Below are 21,760 nucleotides of genomic sequence, written 5' to 3'. Positions count from 1 at the left end.
CTGGCGAATCTGGCGAGGTTGTTGGGAATTCCGGCCCAAAATTGACTCTGGGTCATTTGGGGTTGGAGCTAACAGGTTTGTAATTGGGGTGGGTTTCGGTGTTTCTAGGTTTCAGTGGGGGGTTCGATGCGGCTGAAAGGCTGGATTGTGGATGGTGGTAACTGGAGCTGATTTTCAATGGTGACCGGAGCTGATTCTCGGTGGACAAAAAAAAAATTATTATATTAAAAATAATAATAATTATAATTAAAAAAAAAAACAACAAACATTTTTTTTTTAAAAAAAAAATGCCCAAAACCGTCCATAAATTTATTTAGCGACATTATATTCTAGACAATTTTAAACCCTTTGAAATTGATTCCAGACGATTTTTTTGCATTCATGAAGGTTTAAAATCGTCCAAAATTTACTCTCTTTTTTTTTTTTTTTTTTTTTTGTAATAATTTGAAAGAGAGAGAGAGAGATGGGACCTTTGAAGGAGAGTGATCGAAGATGTCTTCTTCGATAATGGAGCCCTCAGCCCTTCATGCATGTGCTTCTTTATTTTCAACAAAATAATAATAATAATAATAATAATATAATAATATATATATATATATATATATATAGTTGCTGCGGTTGGTCTCCCTAGCTTCGCAACCCTACTTCAACAAGAAATGCTCTATATATAAACTCTCTCATTTTTACACTTTTAATTACACACTCATGCATATGACAATAAAAATTACTATAAAATTTTAGTTGGATTAAATGATAACTTTTATTGCCACAAAAAAAGAATGCATTTAAAATTGTAGGAATGAGAACACAGACAAACTTAGAAATTCAATTTTAAGAAGGTCAGACTGTATTAAAAAGAAGTAAAAAAAAGCAGAAGATAGAACGATAAAAAATAAAAAATAAAAAAACCTAAATTATTATTATTTTTAACAAATTTAAAGATTATTTTGAAAAAAAAAAAATGAGCCCTACTTTAATTTCGTTTTGTAGATCGAGGATTCGAGAGCGTGTCTCACGTACGAGTACGTCGACTTCGTTGGCCGGTGCCTTTTTGAAAAGAGGAAAAAAGACAAAAAGTTCTTTTCATCACCTACATGCCTGGAGCTATATATATATGGAGGAGCTAGCTCCATTAACCTCCTCACTGGGGTAGGTCTACAACCTTAAAAGATTTTAGGCTTCGATTTTGTGTCTTAGGTTTTTGTGATTGTCCAAGGTTTAGACTTAGCAATTAAACATATTTGTTAATTATCGAATTGAAGGAGAGATATGGGAGTTGATCACGCGCAGGTATTTCACATGAACAAGGGTGCTGGTGAAACTAGCTACGCTAAGAACTCCAGCGTTCAGGTTCGGCTTCATGCTTGAATCAGATCTACATGTTTTAGTGAATATCTTTAAAAAAAAAAAACAAACGGCAACACCTTAATTTATATATAGTTTTTTGCGTGATATATGTTCATTATTTACACTTTTACAGAGCAAGATAATCTCCATCGCAGCGCCAGTTACAGATGAAGCCATAATTCAAGTGTTGAGCACGAATTTGCCGGAGAGCATGGGCATTGCCGACTTGGGTTGCTCATCCGGACCCAACACCTTATCAGTGATCTCAGAGATAATAGATGTCATATATTCCAAATGCTGCCACCTGGGCCGCCCACCGCCGGAGCTTAGAATCTCCTTGAACGATCTTTATAGCAATGATTTCAATGACATCTTTGGCTCCTTGCCAGCTTTCTACAACAGACTCAAGGAAGAGAAGGGCACCGGTTTGGGGCCGTGTTTCATTTCCGGTGTGCCGGGTTCTTTCTATGGTAGATTGTTTCCGAGCAAGAGCCTGCACTTTGTACACTCTTCTTCCAGCCTTCATTGGCTCTCTCAGGTTAGTGTAATTCCAATGTTATCGATCTATGCATGCCATCGTGATATCATCCACTAAAAAGCAAAAGAAAGGACAATTAATTACGTCAGCGGTTGTTTTCGAATTTGAAGGCGTAGACATGAAACACGATGATGTTCGATCCGTACCCCTGCCGCCCTGCGTAATTTGCAAGCGGGTCTTGCACCAGTTGAGACGTTATAATCAAGCTTTCTGTTTACTATTTAGACGGTGATTTTTGACTATGTCACCCTCTTTTTTTGTTTTCACGTGCATTTTCAACACATGCCGGATTAATATTCGGAATTATAAGAAAAAACTTTGCTCATTTGTTATGCATGTCTTGAATATTGATTGAATCAGGGCTTATTTGAAATTGCGTTAAAAAGACTAACAAATATTTTTATTATACAAAAATTTGTGTCAAACAAAAATGGTTATGTTTGACTAAAAAAAAAAAAGCATTTCTTTGTCTTTTTTGCTAAAAAAAATAAAAATTATAAAAACGCACATTTGGAAATTTTTTGAAAATAAAGCTTTTTTTTTTTTTTTTTAAAAAGCTCTTTATAGATATAAAAGTTATATTTTTCAACACAATCCCAATAGACCCTTAGTAATCCGTGAAGAATGAGAAAACACAGATAAAGTTTTAGTTTTAAGATCTACTTGGGTTTGCGATTTCAAAAAGTGAAAGTTAAAAATATCAATTTTAAAATGTGTAATTTGAAAAAAATTATTTTTAAAAACGCAGTTAAGCGTTTGGCAAAATCGTAGTTTGACATTTAATATCTCAAGTTAGCTTTTAAAATTTCGCGTTTTAAAAATAAACTAATTTGCCTGCAATTTAAAAAAGCGGTTTTCTGTATTTTCAAATCGCAATTTTATAAAAACACAAATATCAAACATTTCATTTTCTGCAATTGGATTTAAAATTGTATTTTTATCTACAAAATCGCAATTTCAAACACACTCTTACAAATAGCATAACTTTCTTGGAATAATCATTAGGAACATTTGTTTTTCCTCAATCCATCCCTATGGAAAGTTTTTTCCAAAACTGGCCACTTTCATTTTCTAAAAACTAAACTTTTGGAATTGTAATTTATGAAAATTATGCAAGAAAATTTTCACCATTGGAATATATATATATATATATATATATATTGGGATATAATATGTAGCATTTCTCTTGGTTATTAAACCCAATGCAATTATTGAATTGATGACATAACCAAAAGTGGTGACAATCTTAATAGCATTTTGGTCAAAATTAACAGCTAGCTTATATATATATATATGTGTGTGTGTGTGTGTGTGTGTGTGTGTGTGTGTGTGTGTGTGTGTGTGTGTGTGTGTGTGTGTGTGTGTGTGTGTGTGTGTGTGTGTGTGTGTGTGTGTGTGTGTGTGTGTGTGTGTGTGTGTGTGTGTGTGTGTGTGTGTGTGTGTGTGTGTGTGTGTTTGTGTGTGTAAGTATGTATAACAGAATATATGTACAAGATAATGGGAAGATCGAATTAGAAATAAAAGATAAATTTTATCAGTAATAGCTTATATATACACAGAGAAATGATTTTTACGCATCACTTGTACATCTTTTGTACATCACTTTTATAAATCAACCATTAGATCTGTAGGACTCACAAGGGTTCACATGTGGATCCCACAGATTCAATGGTTGATTTATAAAAGTGATGTACAAAAGATGTACAAGTGATGTACATGTAACATATCTCATATACACAAGCATGAGTATTAATTTAACAAAAGAATTGACGGTTAAATACGTACAGGTACCTCCTGGGCTGGACAGCAAGGCTAGCATAGCCATAAACAAGGGGAGGATTTACATGTCGAAGACCAGCCCACAAAGCGTCTTAGACTCATACTTTCTGCAATTCCATAAGGACTTTTCTCAGTTTCTAAAATCACGTTCGGAAGAAGTTGTTTTGGGAGGACGTATGGTGTTGTCGTTTATGGGAAGGAGATCTATGGATCCCACAACTGAAGAAAGTTGCCATCACTTTGAACTTCTTGCACATGCATTGATGAGCATGGTCTCAGAGGTACAAACATGCATGCAATATTAATGCTTGTATATTGCCCTCCAAGAAATCAGCAACAGAACTATTATATTATAGGCAAAAATATAAATATAAAATATCCTCCTCAAACTATAACTTAATTGTCAATTTTTCTCCAAACCCCTCAAACTATTCAACAATGTTAATGTTCCTCCAAAGACTAATATGTTTTGGTAATTTAAGAGGAGGGGGCATTGACAAAATTTGTAGTTTGGATGTGACATTGACAATAATATAGTAGTTTGAAGGAATTATATGTACTTTTTCATATCTATATATATATATATATATATATATATATATTTCTTTTTGAAAACCGGGGTACGTATTCGGGTTTCACTCCGAGTACTAGATCTCAAGGAGAAAGCTCAGGCTTACAATTGAAGGGGGTCGAACCCTACACCAAATATATGCCTCATGAGGCATTCGGACCAAGTGACTTTTTTTTCCTTTCTTTTTCTCTTTTGAAATTCGGACCAAGTGACTTACCACCCTTTTAAATCACCATTTGTCCCAACTACTTAAATTGATAGGAAGTGGTAATTAAATTTAGTCATTTAATCAATACTTTAACACTCTTCCTTACATGTGGGCTCAAACTCCATTTTAATAGGTGAGGTCCAACATATGAAATATTTAATTGAAATGTGAGGTAAATAACGGAGTCAAGGTTCGAATTCAAAACCTTAATTGGTTTTGATAGCATGTTAAATTACTACTTATCTCAAAAGCTTAAACTAATAAAAATAGATAAATTTAATTATTTAATCAATACTTTAACCGAACCAATCCATTGGGGTTGAGGTTAGGGTTATAAGAAGTATAATATTAGTTAAGCTTTTCGAATAAACTAATTTACTTCTTTGGTTGATTAATGCAGGGTCTAATCCCAGAAGAAAAGGTTGATACTTTCAACGCTCCCTACTACGCTCCATGTGCTGAAGAAGTAAAGTCGGAGATACAGAAAGACGGATCATTCATCATGGACCGCCTGGAAGCGTTTGAGATTGATTGGGACGGAGGCGTAGACTCGTGTAACTCGATTGAAACACCATCAAGTGGGCAGCGAGTGGCGAAGACGATAAGGGCGGTGGTTGAGTCAATGATGGAAGCTCATTTTGGAAGCGATATAATGGACGATTTGTTTCTGAGGTATGCAAAGATCGTTGACAATCACTTGTCGAAGACAAGAGCCAAGTACATAAACTTGGTCGTTTCCATTATAAGGGTTGACAAAATAGAGGGATAGATCGATAATTAGATCGATCTTGTCGTTTACCTAGTCTCGGTGTCTTTGTGATTTTCAAGTTCAGTGTGTTTACGTACATGCACCACATGTGCTGTCTCAATCTCGAGACTAATTTTTGGATCTTTCAAGATGATTAATGCATGCAGTTGTTTACATTGGGTAAAACACAATCTACAAACATCATAATCTACACTTTCGATGGAATTTATATTGCTGTCAGAGACTCGATCAGAGTAGTGCATGTTGATCTTCTTCCTAAGATTAATTTGGTTAGCTGATTTTTGAATTTGAACTTTCAATTGGTAGCTAGCCTTTGTTTTGGATGATTGATGTGTTTTGAATGACGGTTTCGGACTGGGACGAACCTGCAGTGAGACCCCAGGCGCCATGGCCCCCGGCAGAGTACTGTCTAATGACACACGTACGTATCCACACTCAACAGCACAACAATTATATCTTTAGAAGACTTAGTAAACAACTCAATATGTATCACTCGCACATTATATATACAACAAACACCCTATGAATCCATTGGACTAGAGCTAACCCTATCAACTAACTAGGACTGATCTAACTCTGGTAGTAATCGGAATTGAATCAAACTCTGCATCGAACTCTAACACAACTCTTGCAAGATCAAAGAGTTATGATTATATCATGCGCGCATCCGGAAATTAACGCCTTAGAATTGAAGCGACCAAGCTTATGTAGTTGGTTGTAGTCTTTGACAAGTGATTGTCTACGATCTTTGCGTACCTCAAAAATAAATCGTCCATTATATCCCTTCCAAAATGAGATTCCAGCATTGACTCAGCCACAGCCCTTATCGTCTTGGCCACTCGCTGCCCACTTGATAGTGTATCTCCACCTCCGTCCCCATCAATCTCAAACACTTCCAGGCGGTCCACGATGAATGATCCGTCTTTTTGTATCTCCAACTTTACTTCTTCGGCACATGGAGCGTAGTAGGGGACGTTGAAAGTATCAACCTTTTCTTCTGGAATTAGACCCTGCAAGCAAATAATTAAGAAATTAGTTTAATACAAAATAATTTACTAATGTATATTAATTATACTTCTGTTGGTGATTTCCGGCCTGCAAGGCATTGCAACCATGTACCTCTGAGACCATGCTCATCAATGCTAGCGCAAGAAGTTCCCAGTGGTCGCAACTTTCTTCAGTTGTGGGATCCATGGATTCCCTTCCCATCAACGACAACACCATACGTCCTCCCGGAACAACTTCTTCCGAACGTGATTTTAGAAACAGAGAAAAATCCTTCTGGAATTGCAGAAAGTAAGAGTCTAAGACGCTTTGTGGGCTGGTCTTAGATATGTAAATCTTCCCCTTGTTCATGGCTATGCTAGCCTTGCTATCCAGCCCAGGAGGTACCTGTACTGTACGTAACCATCACTTCTTTGTTTGTGATGTTTACATGCAGCTCGAGCTCGGTCCACGTTTGTCAACAATCATTGAATTATTCTAGCTATTTCATGATCAAATTGTTAACGGCTGAGAGTTAATTTAGACCAAAATGCTATTCAGATTGTCACCACACTCGGCTATTGTTAAGAAATTTATCCTATTTCACGAGACTCGTGAGATGAAAAAGAAGAAAGATAAACAGGCCACCACAAAAAAATATAAGATTTACGTGCTTTACGGTTACGTCCACGAAATTGCATCAGATTTCCCTATAATGAAGAAAATAGTACATAATACAGGAGACTTAGCTTATATTATACCGAGATGTTGATTAAATTATTAAACTTTCAAACTCCTTTATAGAAAACCTAGAAGACTTGTATTTTTTCATAATTTTCTCATACCCCGGAGTCTCGTAACAAGTCTTTAAATAGAAAATTGGAATTTTCAGGTGACGGTGTCTGAATGCCCTCTTAGCTTGTCCGAAGGCCCCTAGGGTTCTATAACTTGATGTGCCTAGCTTGTCTGGACACTCCATTACACTGTCTGGACAGACTCCAAAAAAGTGACTTCCAAGAACTCACATCCGAATGGGATGAACGTTCACCCCATCCGAACGGGCCTCGAAAAAACTAGCCCCTCGAGTTTCAGTCCGAACAGGGTATGCTGACCAGGCTCCACACCACAACAGTTAGGTTGTGTCATCAATTCAATATAACAATTGTTGGGATTCATTTTTAAGTAAATATATAATGGGTGGATGTGAGTGTTCTAAAAGAGCCTAAACACTGCTATATGATGACTTAAAAATGAAGCCCAACAGTAATAGAGCCTGAGAGCAAATGAAGGCCAACACAGTGGATGATTACGGACTAACCTGAGAGAGCCAATGAAGGCTGGAAGAAGAGTAGACAAAGTGCAGGCTCTTGCTCGGAAACAATCTACCGTAGAAAGAACCCGGCAAACCGGAAATGAAACATGGCCCCAAACCGGCGCCCTTCTCTTCCTTGATTCTGTTGTAGAAAGCTGGCAAGGAGCGAAAGACGTCATTGAAATCATTATTATAAAGATCATTCAAGGAGATTCTAAGCTCCGGCGGTGGGCGGCCCAGGTCGGAGCATTTGGAATTTATGACATCTATTATCTCTGAGATTACTGATAAGGTGTTGGGTCCAGATGAGCAACCCAAGTCGGCAATGCCCATGCTCTCCGGCAAATTTGTGCACAAAATTTCAATTATGGCTTCCTCGGTAACTGGCTTTGCGATGGAGATTATCTTGCTCTACAAAAGTGATTATGGATCGGATATTATCAGCTTTATAACTTGATAATTAAGGATTAGTCCCCTCCAATTATAATTTTAAAAATATTGTAATAAAAATAATGTTGCGAATTAATGTTTTTTCATATTTTTGAAAATGTTCACTAAAACATGTACATCTGATCGATTCATATGAAATTATGAATTCGTAATGTAATGATTCAAGTATATATGAAGCCGAACCTGAACTCTCGAGTTCTGAGCGTAGCTACTTTCAGAAGCCCCCTTGTTCATATGAAATTTTTGCTCAACTTCCATCTCTGTCTTTCAATTCAGAATCAAATGTAGTCTTGCAAATACAAGTGCTCTACGTGGGCTTGATCGAATCCTTTTTGCGGCATGTCTTTTTTCTTCAAAATATCTGCCGACAGAACTTTTCTTATTGTGTGGGTGAGCTTAGTGGACCATACCTGATACCTATCATGTGTTTGGATGGAAACCAAGTCACGTGCCACGCGTGACTTTTTTGGATCAAAACTTTCAAAAATGCCGAAATGCACGCACTTCCGACAAATTTTGTACCACCGTCGGGTTCTATTGAAGCTGATTTGGACAATATTATCCATCGTTAGGTAATTAAGTTGTACTAGATAGGTAGATACTACATAGGTTTGGTCCCCAGAAGAAGGAAAAGAAAAATAAAAATAAAATAAAATGGTCACTATTATTAAAAAAAATAAAAAATAATACGTATTCCTTCAAATTATCAATTGCATTAATATCTCCTTTAAACTATATAAAAAAAAATATTAGTATCCCTCAATGACAAAAATATCATTCTTAAAGTTTTAAAAATTATTAAAATTATATATATAAATATATATAACTATTTAAAAAAATATAAAAGAAAAAAACAAATTTATTTTATAACCAATGGGGTGGCTCGCCTTTTTTTAAAATTGTTTCTTTTTATAAAAATATTTTTTTTTTTTTGTTTTAGTTATATTTTTTCAAACTTACAAGGATAATTTTGTCTTATATATTGAAAAAAAAAAAATTAAGGTTATTTTTATCGTCTTGTTGGCCTTCGGGTGGGAGAACGTATACACAATTGGTAGTTTTGGCGGGGGGGGAGACATTGATAATGAGATGGTAGTTTCATATTTTTTTCAAAAAAGAAAAGAAAAAAGGAAAAGGGGGAGCTCAAAAAATTATGGGCCTTTGTTAGAACACTCCCATAATCCCGTTGGCTTAGCTATTATCTTCATTTAGCTAAATTGACTAATAAATTAATTAAAAAGCTCCTCATCCGATTATCCAAATAAATGAAAAAATACATTTTTGATGGATTTTCTATCTCTCTCTTTCTTCGATGCTTTTCTCTCTCCAGAGCCTCTCTCTCTTTCACCCACGGGTTTTTCTTCTTGAGTAGCATCTGTATGGCACAAAAACTCTAGTTTCATGTTGAGATATGTTACATGTACATTTTTTTACATCTCTAATATATCTCTTTTATAAATTGACTATTGAATATGTAGGATATAAAAAAAATCATTTTTCTTTCATGTTTCGATAGAAGCATGCATGTCCCATAGAAGGTAGCTTTGCTAGGAATCCTCCAAGGCTGCAAAACATAGTGGGCGAAAGAGGTGGAATTGACCAAATGTCGTTTTGTAGAGTGTTCTTGAACTGTATTTTTAATGTGGTGTTTGGTACAGATTGTTGAGTTAATTTTTTTTTTTTTTTTTTAATAGTAGTAAGAAGTGGTTGATATGATATAAAGTAGAAAGAATTTGTATTGAAAAGTAAAAAATATATATTGTATTGTAGTGAATTTTTTTATTTGAATAGTAATAAAAAAAATTATTGATGTGATAAAAAAAGTTGAAAAATATTAAAATGTTTTGAAGTTGAATATTTTTTAGAAAAATGAAAATAAATGAAGAGAATAAGTTGTTTGTTGCCAAACACCCTCATAAGTATTTTTGGGATTTTCTTTTGGAAGGGGAGTGGGTGATAGTTGCTTTATGGTTGATTGGGTATTTTTTGTGATGATTGAGGTTTGGTTTGCTATTAATTGGATGATTGGTTGATTTTCAGTTATGGTGGAACTGTGGAAGTAGTGTGAGTATTTTTGGTAAAGATGGGTTTTAAATTAATATGAATAAAAAATTTAAAAAATATTATTTTAATAAAATAGATAAGAGATTTAAATAAGCTTGTTAGATGTAGTTTTGAAAATGGCTTTCTAAAATAGAAAAGAAAAAAAAAAAAAAAAAAAAAAAAAAAAAAAAAAAAGAAGAAGAAAAGAAAGAAAGAAAGAAAGAAAGAAAGAAGTTTTTATTAGCTATTTTTCATTAAAAAAAAAAAAATTGTCATTAGAAATGCTCTTAGCACATAACAGAACAGTGATAGGTGTGCGACGGAAATTCAATGTCGACGTTTAGCGCAACCGTTAGGAAAATTTTGAAAGGCATGGATGTTTTTGCCCCTAGATTCACCGGCACTTTGAAAAAGAATAGGGTATTACTTTTTCTTCTTTTTTTGTAAGTACAACAGTAGTCAAAACTTACAAGAGTCAAGGAACTCTAAAAGAGAAAGAAAAATCCATTCCAAAACAGGGAGGAATGGACGAACTAGAGGTGGGAATGTAGCTAGAAATAAATCTAGTCACGGCTCAATCAGCCACATAGTGGGCACAGAAGTTTGCATTTCGGTTGATATTACTAGCCGACCAGCTAGTAGTGGGGGAAATAGTCGAAATAAAATCCGAAACGATTGACGAGATACGCCAGTCTTGAGTAATCGTAGGATTATTGATGACAATGTTGACTGTCAGGGAGTCACCTTCAAAAGTTACGTGGGATAATCCCAAAGATGAGCACAGTGTTGCTGCAAGAAGAGCTACAGATGCTTCTCCATACAAAGGAGTGCAAGGTGGACTAATTCTCGTCAAAACATGAATAATAGCACCTGTTGAATCTCGACAAACAGCTGCTTGCGCTGAAAAATTCCTGCGGATAGCAGTATCATAATTAATTTTGAAGCAGAGAGGAGCAAGCTTTGTCCAGACATGGGGAACAGGAGATAGTTTGTTTGACCAAGCCCGAAAGTGAGTCCGAGATGAACGATTAACATCAGCTGAGATTGATAAAGCATTCGGAATCCAGCCATCATGATGAGCCTTGTTGCGAGAGTACCAGATACGATCACAGGCTACCATTGCAAAAATCTGGAAAAGATGAAAATCTACAGGAGGGATGCCTATTAACTCCGGATGAAGAATAATATGTAGCCAATCAAAAATATCAGAGATACAGAGGGCAGTAATGTCCAATGGCCAAAAAGAATTCCTCCAAATAACCTTCGCAATAGGGCATGAGAAAAAAAGATGAAGCTGTGAATCAGGTAAAGTAGAACATAGAGAACATGAAGAATCCCTCTGAGAAGTGACGATAGATTGCGCAATACGATCCTTTGTGGGGACAATGTTCTAGACCATTTTCCATAGGAAAAGTTTGAGTCGATGATTCAGCTTCAGCTTCCATAAACCTTTCCAGCTGATAGGAGCAACAGGCGAAATTGGAGGTGATCGAGAGGAAGAATATAAATGATGAGCCGTCTTAGTAGAAAAAACCCTTGAAGCCGAAGCAGTCCAAATAAGAGAATCAGACATATCTTGAATAGAGACTTTAAGAATTTCTGAAAATGTTACTTGGTCAAAAAGAAAAAGTAGAAGAGATAAATTCCAAGTCAAAAACTGTGGATGAATAAGATCCGAGATCGCCAAAGGGTAATCGAAGCTAAGTCTTGGAATTCGAGGCACAGGTTGGAAATTGGGCAAAGTAGGAATCCATGGCGAAAGCCAAATATCCAGAGAACTTGAGGAATGAGGTATATAACAAGAACCTAACTTTAGCAAAGGGACAACAGAAGTAATACCATTCCATATATAAGAACCAGTGCTTAAAGGGCAGGGGAGCAGAGTACCATATTTAATATATTTCTCCTTGAAGAGGGGAATCCAAAGAGCATTGTGATTAACAAGAATCTTCCAACCGAGTTTGGCAATAAGAGAAACATTGATATCTTTCATTAGACGGAAACCCAAACCACCCTGATCTTTTGGCAGACATATCGAATTCCACGATTTCAGAGAAAGATTATGAGCTTTATTGACAGGAAAACCCTACCAGAAGTTCCTGAAAGCAGAATCTAGTCGATGGCAAAGGATGTCAGGGAACAAAAAAGAACTCATTGCATAAAAAGGGATAGAGGAAGCTACCACTTTAATCAACACCAATTTTCCAGCCTGTGATAAAGTTTTCGATCTCCATCCCTCAATTTTCCCCTTGACCTTTTGGAGAATATCCAAAAAGGAAGATTGTTTAGAACGTCCAAAAAACATTGGCAGACCCAAATGCTTGGCAGAGATAGGAGTCACAGCGTAAGGGAGAATATCCAGAATACTGGCCCTGGAAGAAGCAGAGGTATTTGCGCTAAACAGAATATTAGATTTATCCGTATTAACCGACTGATCCGACCAAAGATTATATTTAGTCAAACAATCCTTAATAATACCAGCTTCCGAGGAGGTGGCATGAGTGAAGATCATCAGATCATCCGCAAACAGAAGATGAGTTAAAGGAAAACATCTTCGAGAAATCTTAAATCCCTGTAAACTTTGGTGTAGGAGTCTGGAAATTACCTCAGTACCTAAAATAAATAGAAAAGGCGAAAGCGGGTCACCTTGCCGTAAACCACGAGAAGGCCTAAAATGACCAAAAGGGGATCCATTCAGCAGGATTGAGAAAGAAGAAGTAGAGATACAAATCCGAATCCAATTAATCCAAATTGGGTGAAAACCCAATTTCTCCATAATAATCATGAGGAAGCCCCATTCCATTTTATCGAAGGCTTTTTCCATATCAATATTGACAGCCATTAAACCACCCCTGCCCCTTTTATTCTTGAGAGAGTGGAGCATCTCATGAGAAAGAATAGAATTATCCTGTATATGATGACTTGGCACAAAAGCAGTTTGAAAGGGAGAAATAATCTTCGATAAAAGGGGCTTGAGTCTGTTAGCCAATAGCTTAGAGATAATCTTGTAAATAATGTTACAAAGACTAATAGGCCGAAAGTGATTAACAGCAGAGGCTCCTAATCGTTTTAGAATTAAAGCAATGAAAGTATGATTCTGTGCTCTAAGCAATGAGTTAGAATCAAAAAAATTACCAACAACCAGCAATACAGTAGTCTTGATACAGTCCCAATATTTGACATAGAATAAAGCAATGAAGCCATCAAGACCAGGAGCTTTTTCCTTACCCAAACTAAGCAGGGAAGCAAAAACCTCGGCTTCAGTGGGGGTAGCACACAATAGATTATTGTCAAGCTCCGAAATTACTGGATTGAAAAGGTCCAATAAGTCAGGGGAGAAAACCGGATTTGTGGAAGTAAACAACTTCTTGAAATGTGCAACAAAAGCAAGACCAATATCAGTCCGATCAGAAATCCATCCCCCACCCGGGGTTTGTAGAAGAGAAATAGAATTACGCCGACGACGGATAATAGTGCTAGTGTGGAAGCATCTGGTATTCAAATCTGTTGCCGTAAGCCATAACTCCCGAGATTTAGTCTTCCAAAGAGACTCTTCCTGAAGAAGATAATCATCCAACAAAGATTGAAGATGAAGCTCCTTTGCTAAATTAGCATCCGAGGGATGAGCCTGTTGAACCTCATCAAGCAAAAAAAGATTACGATCCAACTTAGATTTAATATTTCCAAAATAATGCTGATTCCAAAATTTTATAGCCTCCTTTGTAAGCTTGAGTTTTTTTGTCAGACAGTAAGAAGGGGAACCAACAATAAAAGGGGACCAAGCTTCTTCAATAACAACACCACAAGTTGGATCTTTTGTCCAAAACTCTTCAAACCGAAATGGACGAGGGAGAGAAGGAGCTAGGTGACTAGTATTCAAAAGAAGCGGACAGTGATCAAAGCTATGAGCTGGGAGATGAACTACCGAATACGAAGGAGGATCCAGTTACAATTTGCAATACCCCGATCAAGTCTCTCCTTGATTAAACTAGAGCCTTGTCTATGGTTAGAACACGTAAACGGATTACCGCTAAATCCTAAGTCAATCATTCCAAAACCATCCATGAAGTGTGAAAGTAGGTTTGGAGAAAAAGAATCGAAAACACGACCCCCAAATTTATCATCAGGAGAATTTATGGCATTAAAATCCCCAATGCAAACCCACGGATCATTGTAAGAAATCCCAAGATCACTCATAGCTTTCCAAAAAGTTGGGCAAAGGTTCTTGTATGGAGGACCATAAACAAAAGTTAGCAAACATTTAACAAGAGGAGCATCCGAATAATACCAAACACATATAATATTACAAGTGACATAAAAAGTTACAATATTTACATCCGGTTTCCAAGCAAGCAAAAGACGTCCCTGCGAGCTAGAGGGAAGAGCGTGAACCATCAAAGTATACCTCAGTTGATGCAAAATTGGGGCAGTAACAAAAGGAGCAGCCTTAGTTTCTGACAAAAATACAATATCAGGATTATGCTTCCTGACAAGAACCTTAAGACTACGAATTATAGAGGGTTGAGATAAACCTCTACAATTCCAAGATAAAGTAATCATATTGCAGGAGGGGGCTTGGCCAAGCCAGCCGCCTCAAGGGGAGTAGTGGTATTAGCCTCTGCAAAAGAATCAGCTTCCAACAAAAGCAACTGTGTGACACTCCTAGATTTTTTAGCAACCTTATACACCTTCCTAGACAAAGGTACAGTAGAAGATTGCAATCCCACAGAATCCATCCGAGTAGTAGGAGAGGACTCAGCAACAGAGGAGTTAGCCAAAGTGAAAGGGGCTAAGTCAGCAGGACCGGAAACCCTCAATAAAAATGGCGTCGTTGGAGCAGCTGGGGAATTCTTCAAAGCAGAGAGTGAATGAGCTGCAAGTAACATCCTGTCCTGTGTGGTATTAGGCGTGTTTAACTTTTTTTTGATGGATTTGGGAATAGGTTAGAGATATCAGAAACAGCAACCCGCTTATGTCCAGACACCTTACTCAACTCGGAAAGCGGAGAAGGGTACACAGCAGCAACATCCGATGCTTGATCAACCGAGACTATTTTTTTCCCATGGTCAATCGAAACTGTCTTAGGCCTCTTGTGACGTCCCACATCGCCTGGGAATGAGGATGTGCTTATATGTATAAATGCACCCTTTATGACACAACGCGTCTGGAGCCCAAATGGTTGGGTGTAAGGAACAAAGCCTTGAGGTTGAGGGTTCAAGTAGTCCCAAGATACCAAAGAGGACAATATTGTGGGTGGGGTCACCATGGCTGCGGCATGCTCTGATACCACAACAACGCGTTTTAAAGCCGTGATGGTCATGAACCTATCAAGAACTCCGCAGTTAAACGTGCTTCTGCGAGAGCAATCCAAGGATGGGTGACCTCCTGGGAAGTCTGGTTTGGGGAGCCAAAAGCGGACAATATTGTGTCATTGGGGGTGGGTCGCTACACCTCTGATAAGGATGAAGACGGGAGGAAGACTGAGAGGGCCTAGCATGTGATGATTTAAGGATATTGGGAACAGTATAAGTACTAGGGTTTGGTGTTGGATGAGGGGAGACCTGGACAGTGGATGGTGGGATAGAAATAATAGGGTTTGTGTAAACCTGAGGCTGACTAGCGATAGGAAAGTGCTGGGAATCAGGGTGAAAGGCAAGTTGAGAAATACCAAGGGATCCAAGTGTATCAGTGAAGAAATGAGAGGATCATGGATGGCTGACATGCAGGTCACGATGCAGGGAAGAAGGAGACGGCAGCAACATGTCAGGATCACGAGTGGAGACATCAGAGAAAGTAGAACTTGGCCCATGGTAGAAATGAAGAGCGGAAGGTCCAAACAAGGTGAGACCAGAAGAAGAATGGCCCATAACTCCCGTCAATTGCTGGGCAAGCTGTAAGTGGCCTGTGGAGCTGTGCTGATCAGTAAGGCCCTGAATAATCGGACCAGTGATGGATGGGCCCGTGTGTAAAGAAGGTTCCTTAAAAGTCCTAAATCCCGGAGGACATTCTGGATGAGGCAAATATCTGGCTTCGTGGAACACCGACTGTGAAAGTGAGGGGATATTTATAGGGTCCTGGGGGTAAATATATTTTTCCTTACCCTTTGAACACTTGTCAGCAGCCGAGTGGGGAGATGTGGCAAAAGGATGGCCAGGCAAACCAAAAAAATCTCGTCCATGCTTCACTGGAGGAGAGTCACTGAAAAACGAACGACTTCTGCTATTATGGGAAACCTCCATGGGAGAGTGCAAACCAGGAACAGTGTCTTCAGAGCAACGCAAAGAAGAAGAAGAGCCAGCTGAAGGAACACGAGCTGAACGAGGAGGTGGCAATCTAGTACCCGGGTAAACATAACCACAGAGAGAGTGAGCAAACAACTCTGGCTGATTTGGTTGCAGAGGACTTAGGCAATAATTTTTACGATGACCAATCAAGCCACAGAAAACGCAATAATCAGCTAAACGCTCGTAAAGGAACTTAATCCAAATTGAAGAGAGCCCTTGACGAGGAAGGAAAAACCCTGGATGAAGAGGGAGTAAAACATTGACTGCAATCCGGATACGGAGATGGTGATGTGCGATAATCCCTTTTTTATCACCATTTTCAACATTAAGCACCTCTCCAATGAACTTTTTGCCTATCTTAATAGCATTAACAGCAGTCATATTCTGCAACGGAAGACCATGTACCTGCACCCAAAAATCACATGTGGAGAGATCAACCTCCTCAATGGCTAATTCTTGAGGCCAGGGTTTAACAACCAACAAAGCACCCTTAATATTCCATGGACCATTGTCCATAAGTTTGTGAACCAGGTCCGCAGATGGGAAAGAAAATAGTAGGCGGTCACCAGGGAGAGAGTCAACCGTAAAGAGACCGACAAACTTCCAAGCATGAACCAGAAAATCCCTAACAGTAAACACTGATGGAGGGTTGGGCGAAATAAGACGTCCAAGAAGACGGAACCCATCAGAATAGGGTATTACTATTTCCCTTTCCTTTCACCACCCGTTAATTGTTTAATTTGTCAAATAACCTCCAAAATGGACTAACCCTTTAAATAAGCACATCATTAATTATCTAGCTGTCGATCCACTCACCAATAAGTCTGTCCGCTTGAGCTTTTGCCCAACAACGCCTAATCTTTTTGAGTGTATCTCGTTTGGGAATCAGATTATTTATAATTATTTGTTAAAATTTAAGAGAATTCAGACAGGTAATTTTGAAAGACCCACTTTTAAGACCTACTTAACTGAATAAATGATTAGACAGTCTAATTTTTATTTGGTCAAGTAAATCTTATAAATAATCTCTCACAATTACCTGTTAAAATTCTCTCAAATACATACAAATAATTATAAATATCCTAATCCCTCACGTAGATAGTAAAGTACCATGTTCCAAAGCCCTCTTTCACAACCCCTATTTATTATTCCCGTTCCCTTATCTTCGGGGATCAAAATGAATAATAATTTAAAAATAAAAATGGTTTTTAACTCCATGGAGAGCCGTCCGTCCACTTTGGTTTCAAAGTGGAAACCGATATTTCAAAAACAACTTAAGAGGCTGTCGGCCAAAATTCAAGCACCATGGTCTCCACCGCACGCGTGGCCCTTCCCTTACCGATTTAGACTCTGTTAATTGCTCCTATATATATTGCAAAATAATGAAATATTGATGGTACTGGATCGATCACTGCCACCCCACCCAGCGTGCGTAGCTGAACGAAAATGCTTCCCCTTTCGCCTCATGATCAACCTTTCATTTCCTGCTACACTTTGTTTGTTTTGGGTGCCTTGTTGTTTTTTACTTGTCAAATGGTGAAGATGATGCGGTTCCAAAGAAGAGAATCAACAGCTGGTATTCCTCCGGGGAGTCGAGGATTGCCATTGATTGGAGAGACCCTGCAGTTCATGGCTTCCATCAACAGTGGCAGAGGCTTCTACGACTTTGTCCGAGTTCGCCGTCTCCGGTAAACCGCAAACGCCTCTGTTTCTATTTTCTGACTCCATCTCTTCAGCACCCTAATAATTAAGCCTAGTTGTTTTATTCAGGTACGGGAACTGCTTCAGGACTAATCTCTTCGGGGAGACGCATGTTTTTGTTTCGAGCACGGAATCCGCCAAGGCAATCTTAAACAATGACTTGGGAAAATTCACCAAGAGATACATAAGGTCAATCGCGGAGCTGGTGGGAGATCAAAGCCTTCTATGCGCAGCTCACCAAGAGCACAAGCTGATCCGTAGCCGTCTCGCCACTTTGTTCTCAACAAGCTCCATATCAGTCTTCATCAAACAGTTTGATGAACTGGTTGTGGAAACTCTTCGCGGCTGGGAACATGCAAGCACTGTGGTCGTACTCGATGAAGCACTCGAGGTAAATTTTGGGTTTGCTCGTTGATATATGCAGACTCTTTTCTTTTCTCTCTTTGATCATGCCTCAGGCCTGCAAACAATTGGATATAAGGTCACCTACTCTATATCTCAGTTCTGGCCCAACAAAATTCTTACAAATAAACTTGAGCTGACTCCAATGGGCCGAGCCCGGCCTTGAGCTACTATATCTGGCGATGGCAATTCGTGTTCGCGTATCGGGTTCGGGTCGTCTCGAGGCATGGGTATAAAACTATATAATTCAACTCCAACCCGACGCATTTAATGCGAGTCAAACTCTTCAACCTAAACCCTCTAATTTTGTATTGGGTTCATGCCGAGTTCAAGAATCATGTTAAAAATTGTCTATCATTATGTCGAATATCGTATTTAAGTCGCATCAAACCATGGGTATAAGATTATATAGATCAACTTTAACACAACCCATTTAATTAAACGGGTCAAACTTATCAACCATAACTCTTTAATTTTGTGTCGGATTCGCATGTCGTGTCAAAAATTGCTAACCCTAATTATATTTCATTTACAACCAAAGTCAAACCACTTTCCTTCTTATTGAGATTTAATTTCTTGTTATTACGTTATTCGAATTTATCAAAAATTTCAAACAACTTAAAAGAGGTGATTGCTGGACTCACCTATTTCGAGTAGCCTAAGATGCGGGACCAACTACTTAGAACAAGTAAACCCTGCAACCTCTCTCTTAGTCCACCCGAATTTCAAAAATTCGGGCAGTCTAATAATTGGGAACCTCAACCCTTTTCTTGACATGTCAAGTCAACCGTTACTAGTCCAAAAAATCTTCACTTGTGAGGGATTTGTTTGATGTCTACCAATGGTTGAGAGTTCATCTGGTATTGATTTTGGGATTATTATTTGTTGCAGATAACTTGCAAAGCTATGTGCAAAATGCTGTTAAGTCTAGAGAGCGGGCATGAACTGGAGATGTTGCAAAAGGAGGTCTCTCAAGTTTGTGAAGCAATGCTTGCATTCCCTTTGAGGTTACCTTGGACAAGATTTCATAAAGGCCTTCAGGTAAACCTACTCATAAAAGCCCATATATCTGAAAATTGGGCTTCCAAGTCAATGAGCTATATATATGACAATTATGTCGCTGAAATGGAGAGGATTTATTTCATTATTTAGATTAAATTTTACAGATTTAATAGTATATATGTTGCGACATAATGAATATGTTTGATGAAATTGAGACTCGGAAATGACAATTCAGGCCAGAAAAAGAATAATTAACATATTGGAGAAGTCAATTAGTGGAAGAAGAAGAGGCACAGAAGCCGATCATGAAGATTTTCTACAACAGATGTTGATGGAGGATGATAAAGCATCTAGTGATGAAGCTCCTAGGCTAACAGATGCAGAGATTAAAGACAACATCTTAACCATGATTATTGCAGGTTAGTAATTAAAGATGTGGACAAACATGTCTCCTTTTGCCAAGAGCATAATTTTGCTGAATGCCCATCTTACATGAGGGAAGATAACTTGCAGGTCAGGATACAACAGCAAGTGCAATCACATGGATGGTCAAATTCCTAGACGAGAACCAAGAGGTCCTCGAGACACTTAGGGTTCGAATTCAATACCTCTACTCTGATAGTATATTAATTCATTACTTATTTCAAAAACTTAAACTAATAATTAAAAAAATGATGAATTTAAGTCAAAATTAAACGTTGTTCATATCGATAGTAGATGCTTTGATAGTGTGTTTGTGTTTGTGTTTTTTTTTTCTATTTCTTTCTTAAATGCTGATTAATTTGCTGATTGGAGCAGAATGAACAATTGCACGTGGCAAAAAAGATTTCATCCATGTCATATCTTTCACTAGAAGATCTTAGTGAGATGCCTTATGCTTCTAAGGTACTCACTCTAATTCAGTTTCATCTTCACCGTTTATTTTTTCAGAAAATGATCTCCAGTAATTTTTATTTTTTCATGGTATGATTAAAATAAATGATGGTGAGTGACAGGTTGTAAAAGAATCCTTAAGAATGGCATCCGTCGTACCATGGTTCCCAAGACAAGCCCTCCAAGACTGTGAGATTGAAGGTTTGTGTTTGTTTATGTCATGGCATGGTGTGCAAACTGAGAAGGATATTATAGTCTCCTTAATTAAGGCTTATTTTATCTAATTTAATTTAATATGATGTGGCACTGTAGGATTTAAGATCAAGAGAGGGTGGAACGTTAATATTGATGCTAGATCGATACACCTGGATCCTGTGGTGTACAGTGATCCAAACGAATTCAATCCTCCGAGATTTGATGTAGGAATTAATCTCAATTTTAATAAAACAATGAGGAGAAATAAGAAATTTGCAAAATTAATTTCTTTAAATTTTTGATGGGGTGTTCTCTCTCTCCCATGGACAGGATGAGTCAAAACCATACAGCTTCTTAGCTTTCGGGATGGGAGGGAGGACATGCCTTGGGATGAACATGGCCAAAGCCATGATGCTCGTCTTTCTCCACCGTCTGATCATCACATACAGGTGATTTTTTTTTTTCTTTTTTTTTTTTTTTTAGAACTTCACTTATAACTTATTATTTTTTTTTCATCACTTTTGTAAAAAAATACTTAAATTTTAAAAAGTATCAATTTAGAGTATTTATTTTTTAATTTTTTTAATTTCAAAATTATTGCTAGAGTTTAGGTGTTGGGTGTTGGTCAGAAATTAATAAAATTTTCAAAAATACTCATGCTTGAATCTTTAAAAATTATTATAATTTTTTTAAAAAGATAAACACAATGATATTTTGAAAATTTAGAATTTAACGAAAAAATTCAAACAGGTTGAAATTAAAATATAAATATCTTAAATTGATAAATAGATATTTTTTTACAAAAATGATGAAAGACAAAGATTTATAAATGAAATTTTTCTTTTTGTCTTTTGTTGTCATAAGATCGGACATACCCAAAAATTGGATAGGGATCCCTTCGAAATTTGTTGTTCGGATCGTAGGCTATTGAAATTGAGGCAGCCGCAGAACCTGTCTCGAACAACCTTACAAAACTAGTATTCTTGAATTTAAATGATTTGTTTCAGGTGGAAGGTGATCGACCCAGACAGAAGAACTGAGAAGTGGGCGCTTTTTTCAAGATTAAAAAGCGGTTGCCCGGTGCGTGTGACAAAAATCAGTGAGGATATTGCATCGATCTGATTCAATTCACAAAGGATGACAAGATTTCATGTACTCTGTAAACATCAATACTTTGTGTAATATATGGGTTGTTTTATTCTATTTTTTTACGTGTCCTTTTGATGTACTGTGAAATATAAATGTACGTCTGCATATATATATATATATATATATATATATATATATATATATATATATAAA

At 37.4% G+C, this 21,760-nt stretch overlaps 4 protein-coding genes across 5 annotated transcripts; 2 read left to right on the top strand and 2 right to left on the bottom strand.

The window, feature by feature from the left end:
- Positions 1-1,159: 1,159 nt before the first annotated feature.
- On the top strand, positions 1,160-5,347 carry LOC133871129 (probable jasmonic acid carboxyl methyltransferase 2). 2 transcript variants are annotated; one of them, XM_062308505.1, is made up of 4 exons: positions 1,160-1,350; positions 1,481-1,885; positions 3,673-3,945; positions 4,844-5,347. In XM_062308505.1, exons 1-4 carry the CDS (start codon positions 1,270-1,272, stop codon positions 5,210-5,212), a joined length of 1,128 nt encoding a protein of 375 aa, XP_062164489.1. In that variant the 5' UTR covers positions 1,160-1,269; the 3' UTR covers positions 5,213-5,347. The 2 variants fall into 2 exon arrangements, with proteins under 2 accessions (XP_062164489.1, XP_062164490.1); XM_062308506.1 differs by having other exon boundaries at positions 1,240-1,350; positions 1,503-1,885.
- Positions 5,348-5,679: 332 nt separating this feature from the next.
- Positions 5,680-8,309, bottom strand: LOC133871130 (probable jasmonic acid carboxyl methyltransferase 2). The gene is made up of 4 exons (XM_062308507.1): positions 8,142-8,309; positions 7,515-7,919; positions 6,332-6,604; positions 5,680-6,222 (listed from the first exon to the last, which is right to left on the bottom strand). The coding sequence occupies exons 1-4, from the start codon at positions 8,214-8,216 to the stop codon at positions 5,887-5,889; spliced, it is 1,089 nt and encodes a 362-aa protein (XP_062164491.1). The 5' UTR covers positions 8,217-8,309; the 3' UTR covers positions 5,680-5,886.
- Positions 8,310-10,575: 2,266 nt separating this feature from the next.
- LOC133871673 (uncharacterized) lies at positions 10,576-14,561 on the bottom strand. Its single transcript, XM_062309099.1, has 4 exons — positions 14,030-14,561; positions 12,184-13,922; positions 11,398-12,087; positions 10,576-11,295 (listed from the first exon to the last, which is right to left on the bottom strand). Exons 1-4 carry the CDS (start codon positions 14,559-14,561, stop codon positions 10,576-10,578), a joined length of 3,681 nt encoding a protein of 1,226 aa, XP_062165083.1.
- A 3,020-nt stretch (positions 14,562-17,581) lies between these two features.
- Positions 17,582-21,675, top strand: LOC133871097 (abscisic acid 8'-hydroxylase 3). The gene is made up of 10 exons (XM_062308459.1): positions 17,582-17,973; positions 18,056-18,377; positions 19,280-19,429; positions 19,626-19,809; positions 19,904-19,983; positions 20,189-20,275; positions 20,386-20,464; positions 20,576-20,682; positions 20,789-20,907; positions 21,466-21,675. Exons 1-10 carry the CDS (start codon positions 17,732-17,734, stop codon positions 21,578-21,580), a joined length of 1,485 nt encoding a protein of 494 aa, XP_062164443.1. The 5' UTR covers positions 17,582-17,731; the 3' UTR covers positions 21,581-21,675.
- The last annotated feature ends 85 nt before the right edge of the window (positions 21,676-21,760 follow it).

Source organism: Alnus glutinosa, chromosome 6, assembly GCF_958979055.1.
Source record: "Alnus glutinosa chromosome 6, dhAlnGlut1.1, whole genome shotgun sequence".
Lineage (NCBI taxonomy): Eukaryota > Viridiplantae > Streptophyta > Magnoliopsida > Fagales > Betulaceae > Alnus > Alnus glutinosa.
This window is presented reverse-complemented; position numbering and strand designations above follow the sequence as displayed.

Coding starts and splice junctions, on each gene's coding strand:
- LOC133871129 (XM_062308505.1), top strand. CDS start 1,270: ATGGGAGTTGATCACGCGCAGGTATTTCACATGAACAAGGGTGCTGGT. Junction 1,886..3,672: donor GCCTTCATTGGCTCTCTCAG/GTTAGTGTAATT, acceptor AAATACGTACAG/GTACCTCCTGGGCTGGACAG. Junction 3,946..4,843: donor TGATGAGCATGGTCTCAGAG/GTACAAACATGC, acceptor TGATTAATGCAG/GGTCTAATCCCAGAAGAAAA.
- LOC133871130 (XM_062308507.1), bottom strand. CDS start 8,216: ATGGAAGTTGAGCAAAAATTTCATATGAACAAGGGGGCTTCTGAAAGT. Junction 6,605..7,514: donor GCCTTCATTGGCTCTCTCAG/GTTAGTCCGTAA, acceptor CGTACAGTACAG/GTACCTCCTGGGCTGGATAG. Junction 6,223..6,331: donor TGATGAGCATGGTCTCAGAG/GTACATGGTTGC, acceptor ATTTGCTTGCAG/GGTCTAATTCCAGAAGAAAA.
- LOC133871673 (XM_062309099.1), bottom strand. CDS start 14,561: ATGATTACTTTATCTTGGAATTGTAGAGGTTTATCTCAACCCTCTATA. Junction 13,923..14,029: donor GATTGACTTAGGATTTAGCG/GTAATCCGTTTA, acceptor CGTATTCGGTAG/TTCATCTCCCAGCTCATAGC. Junction 11,296..11,397: donor AACTTTTCCTATGGAAAATG/GTCTAGAACATT, acceptor CCTGATTCACAG/CTTCATCTTTTTTTCTCATG.
- LOC133871097 (XM_062308459.1), top strand. CDS start 17,732: ATGCTTCCCCTTTCGCCTCATGATCAACCTTTCATTTCCTGCTACACT. Junction 19,984..20,188: donor AGGTCCTCGAGACACTTAGG/GTTCGAATTCAA, acceptor TGATTGGAGCAG/AATGAACAATTGCACGTGGC. Junction 20,276..20,385: donor AGATGCCTTATGCTTCTAAG/GTACTCACTCTA, acceptor GGTGAGTGACAG/GTTGTAAAAGAATCCTTAAG.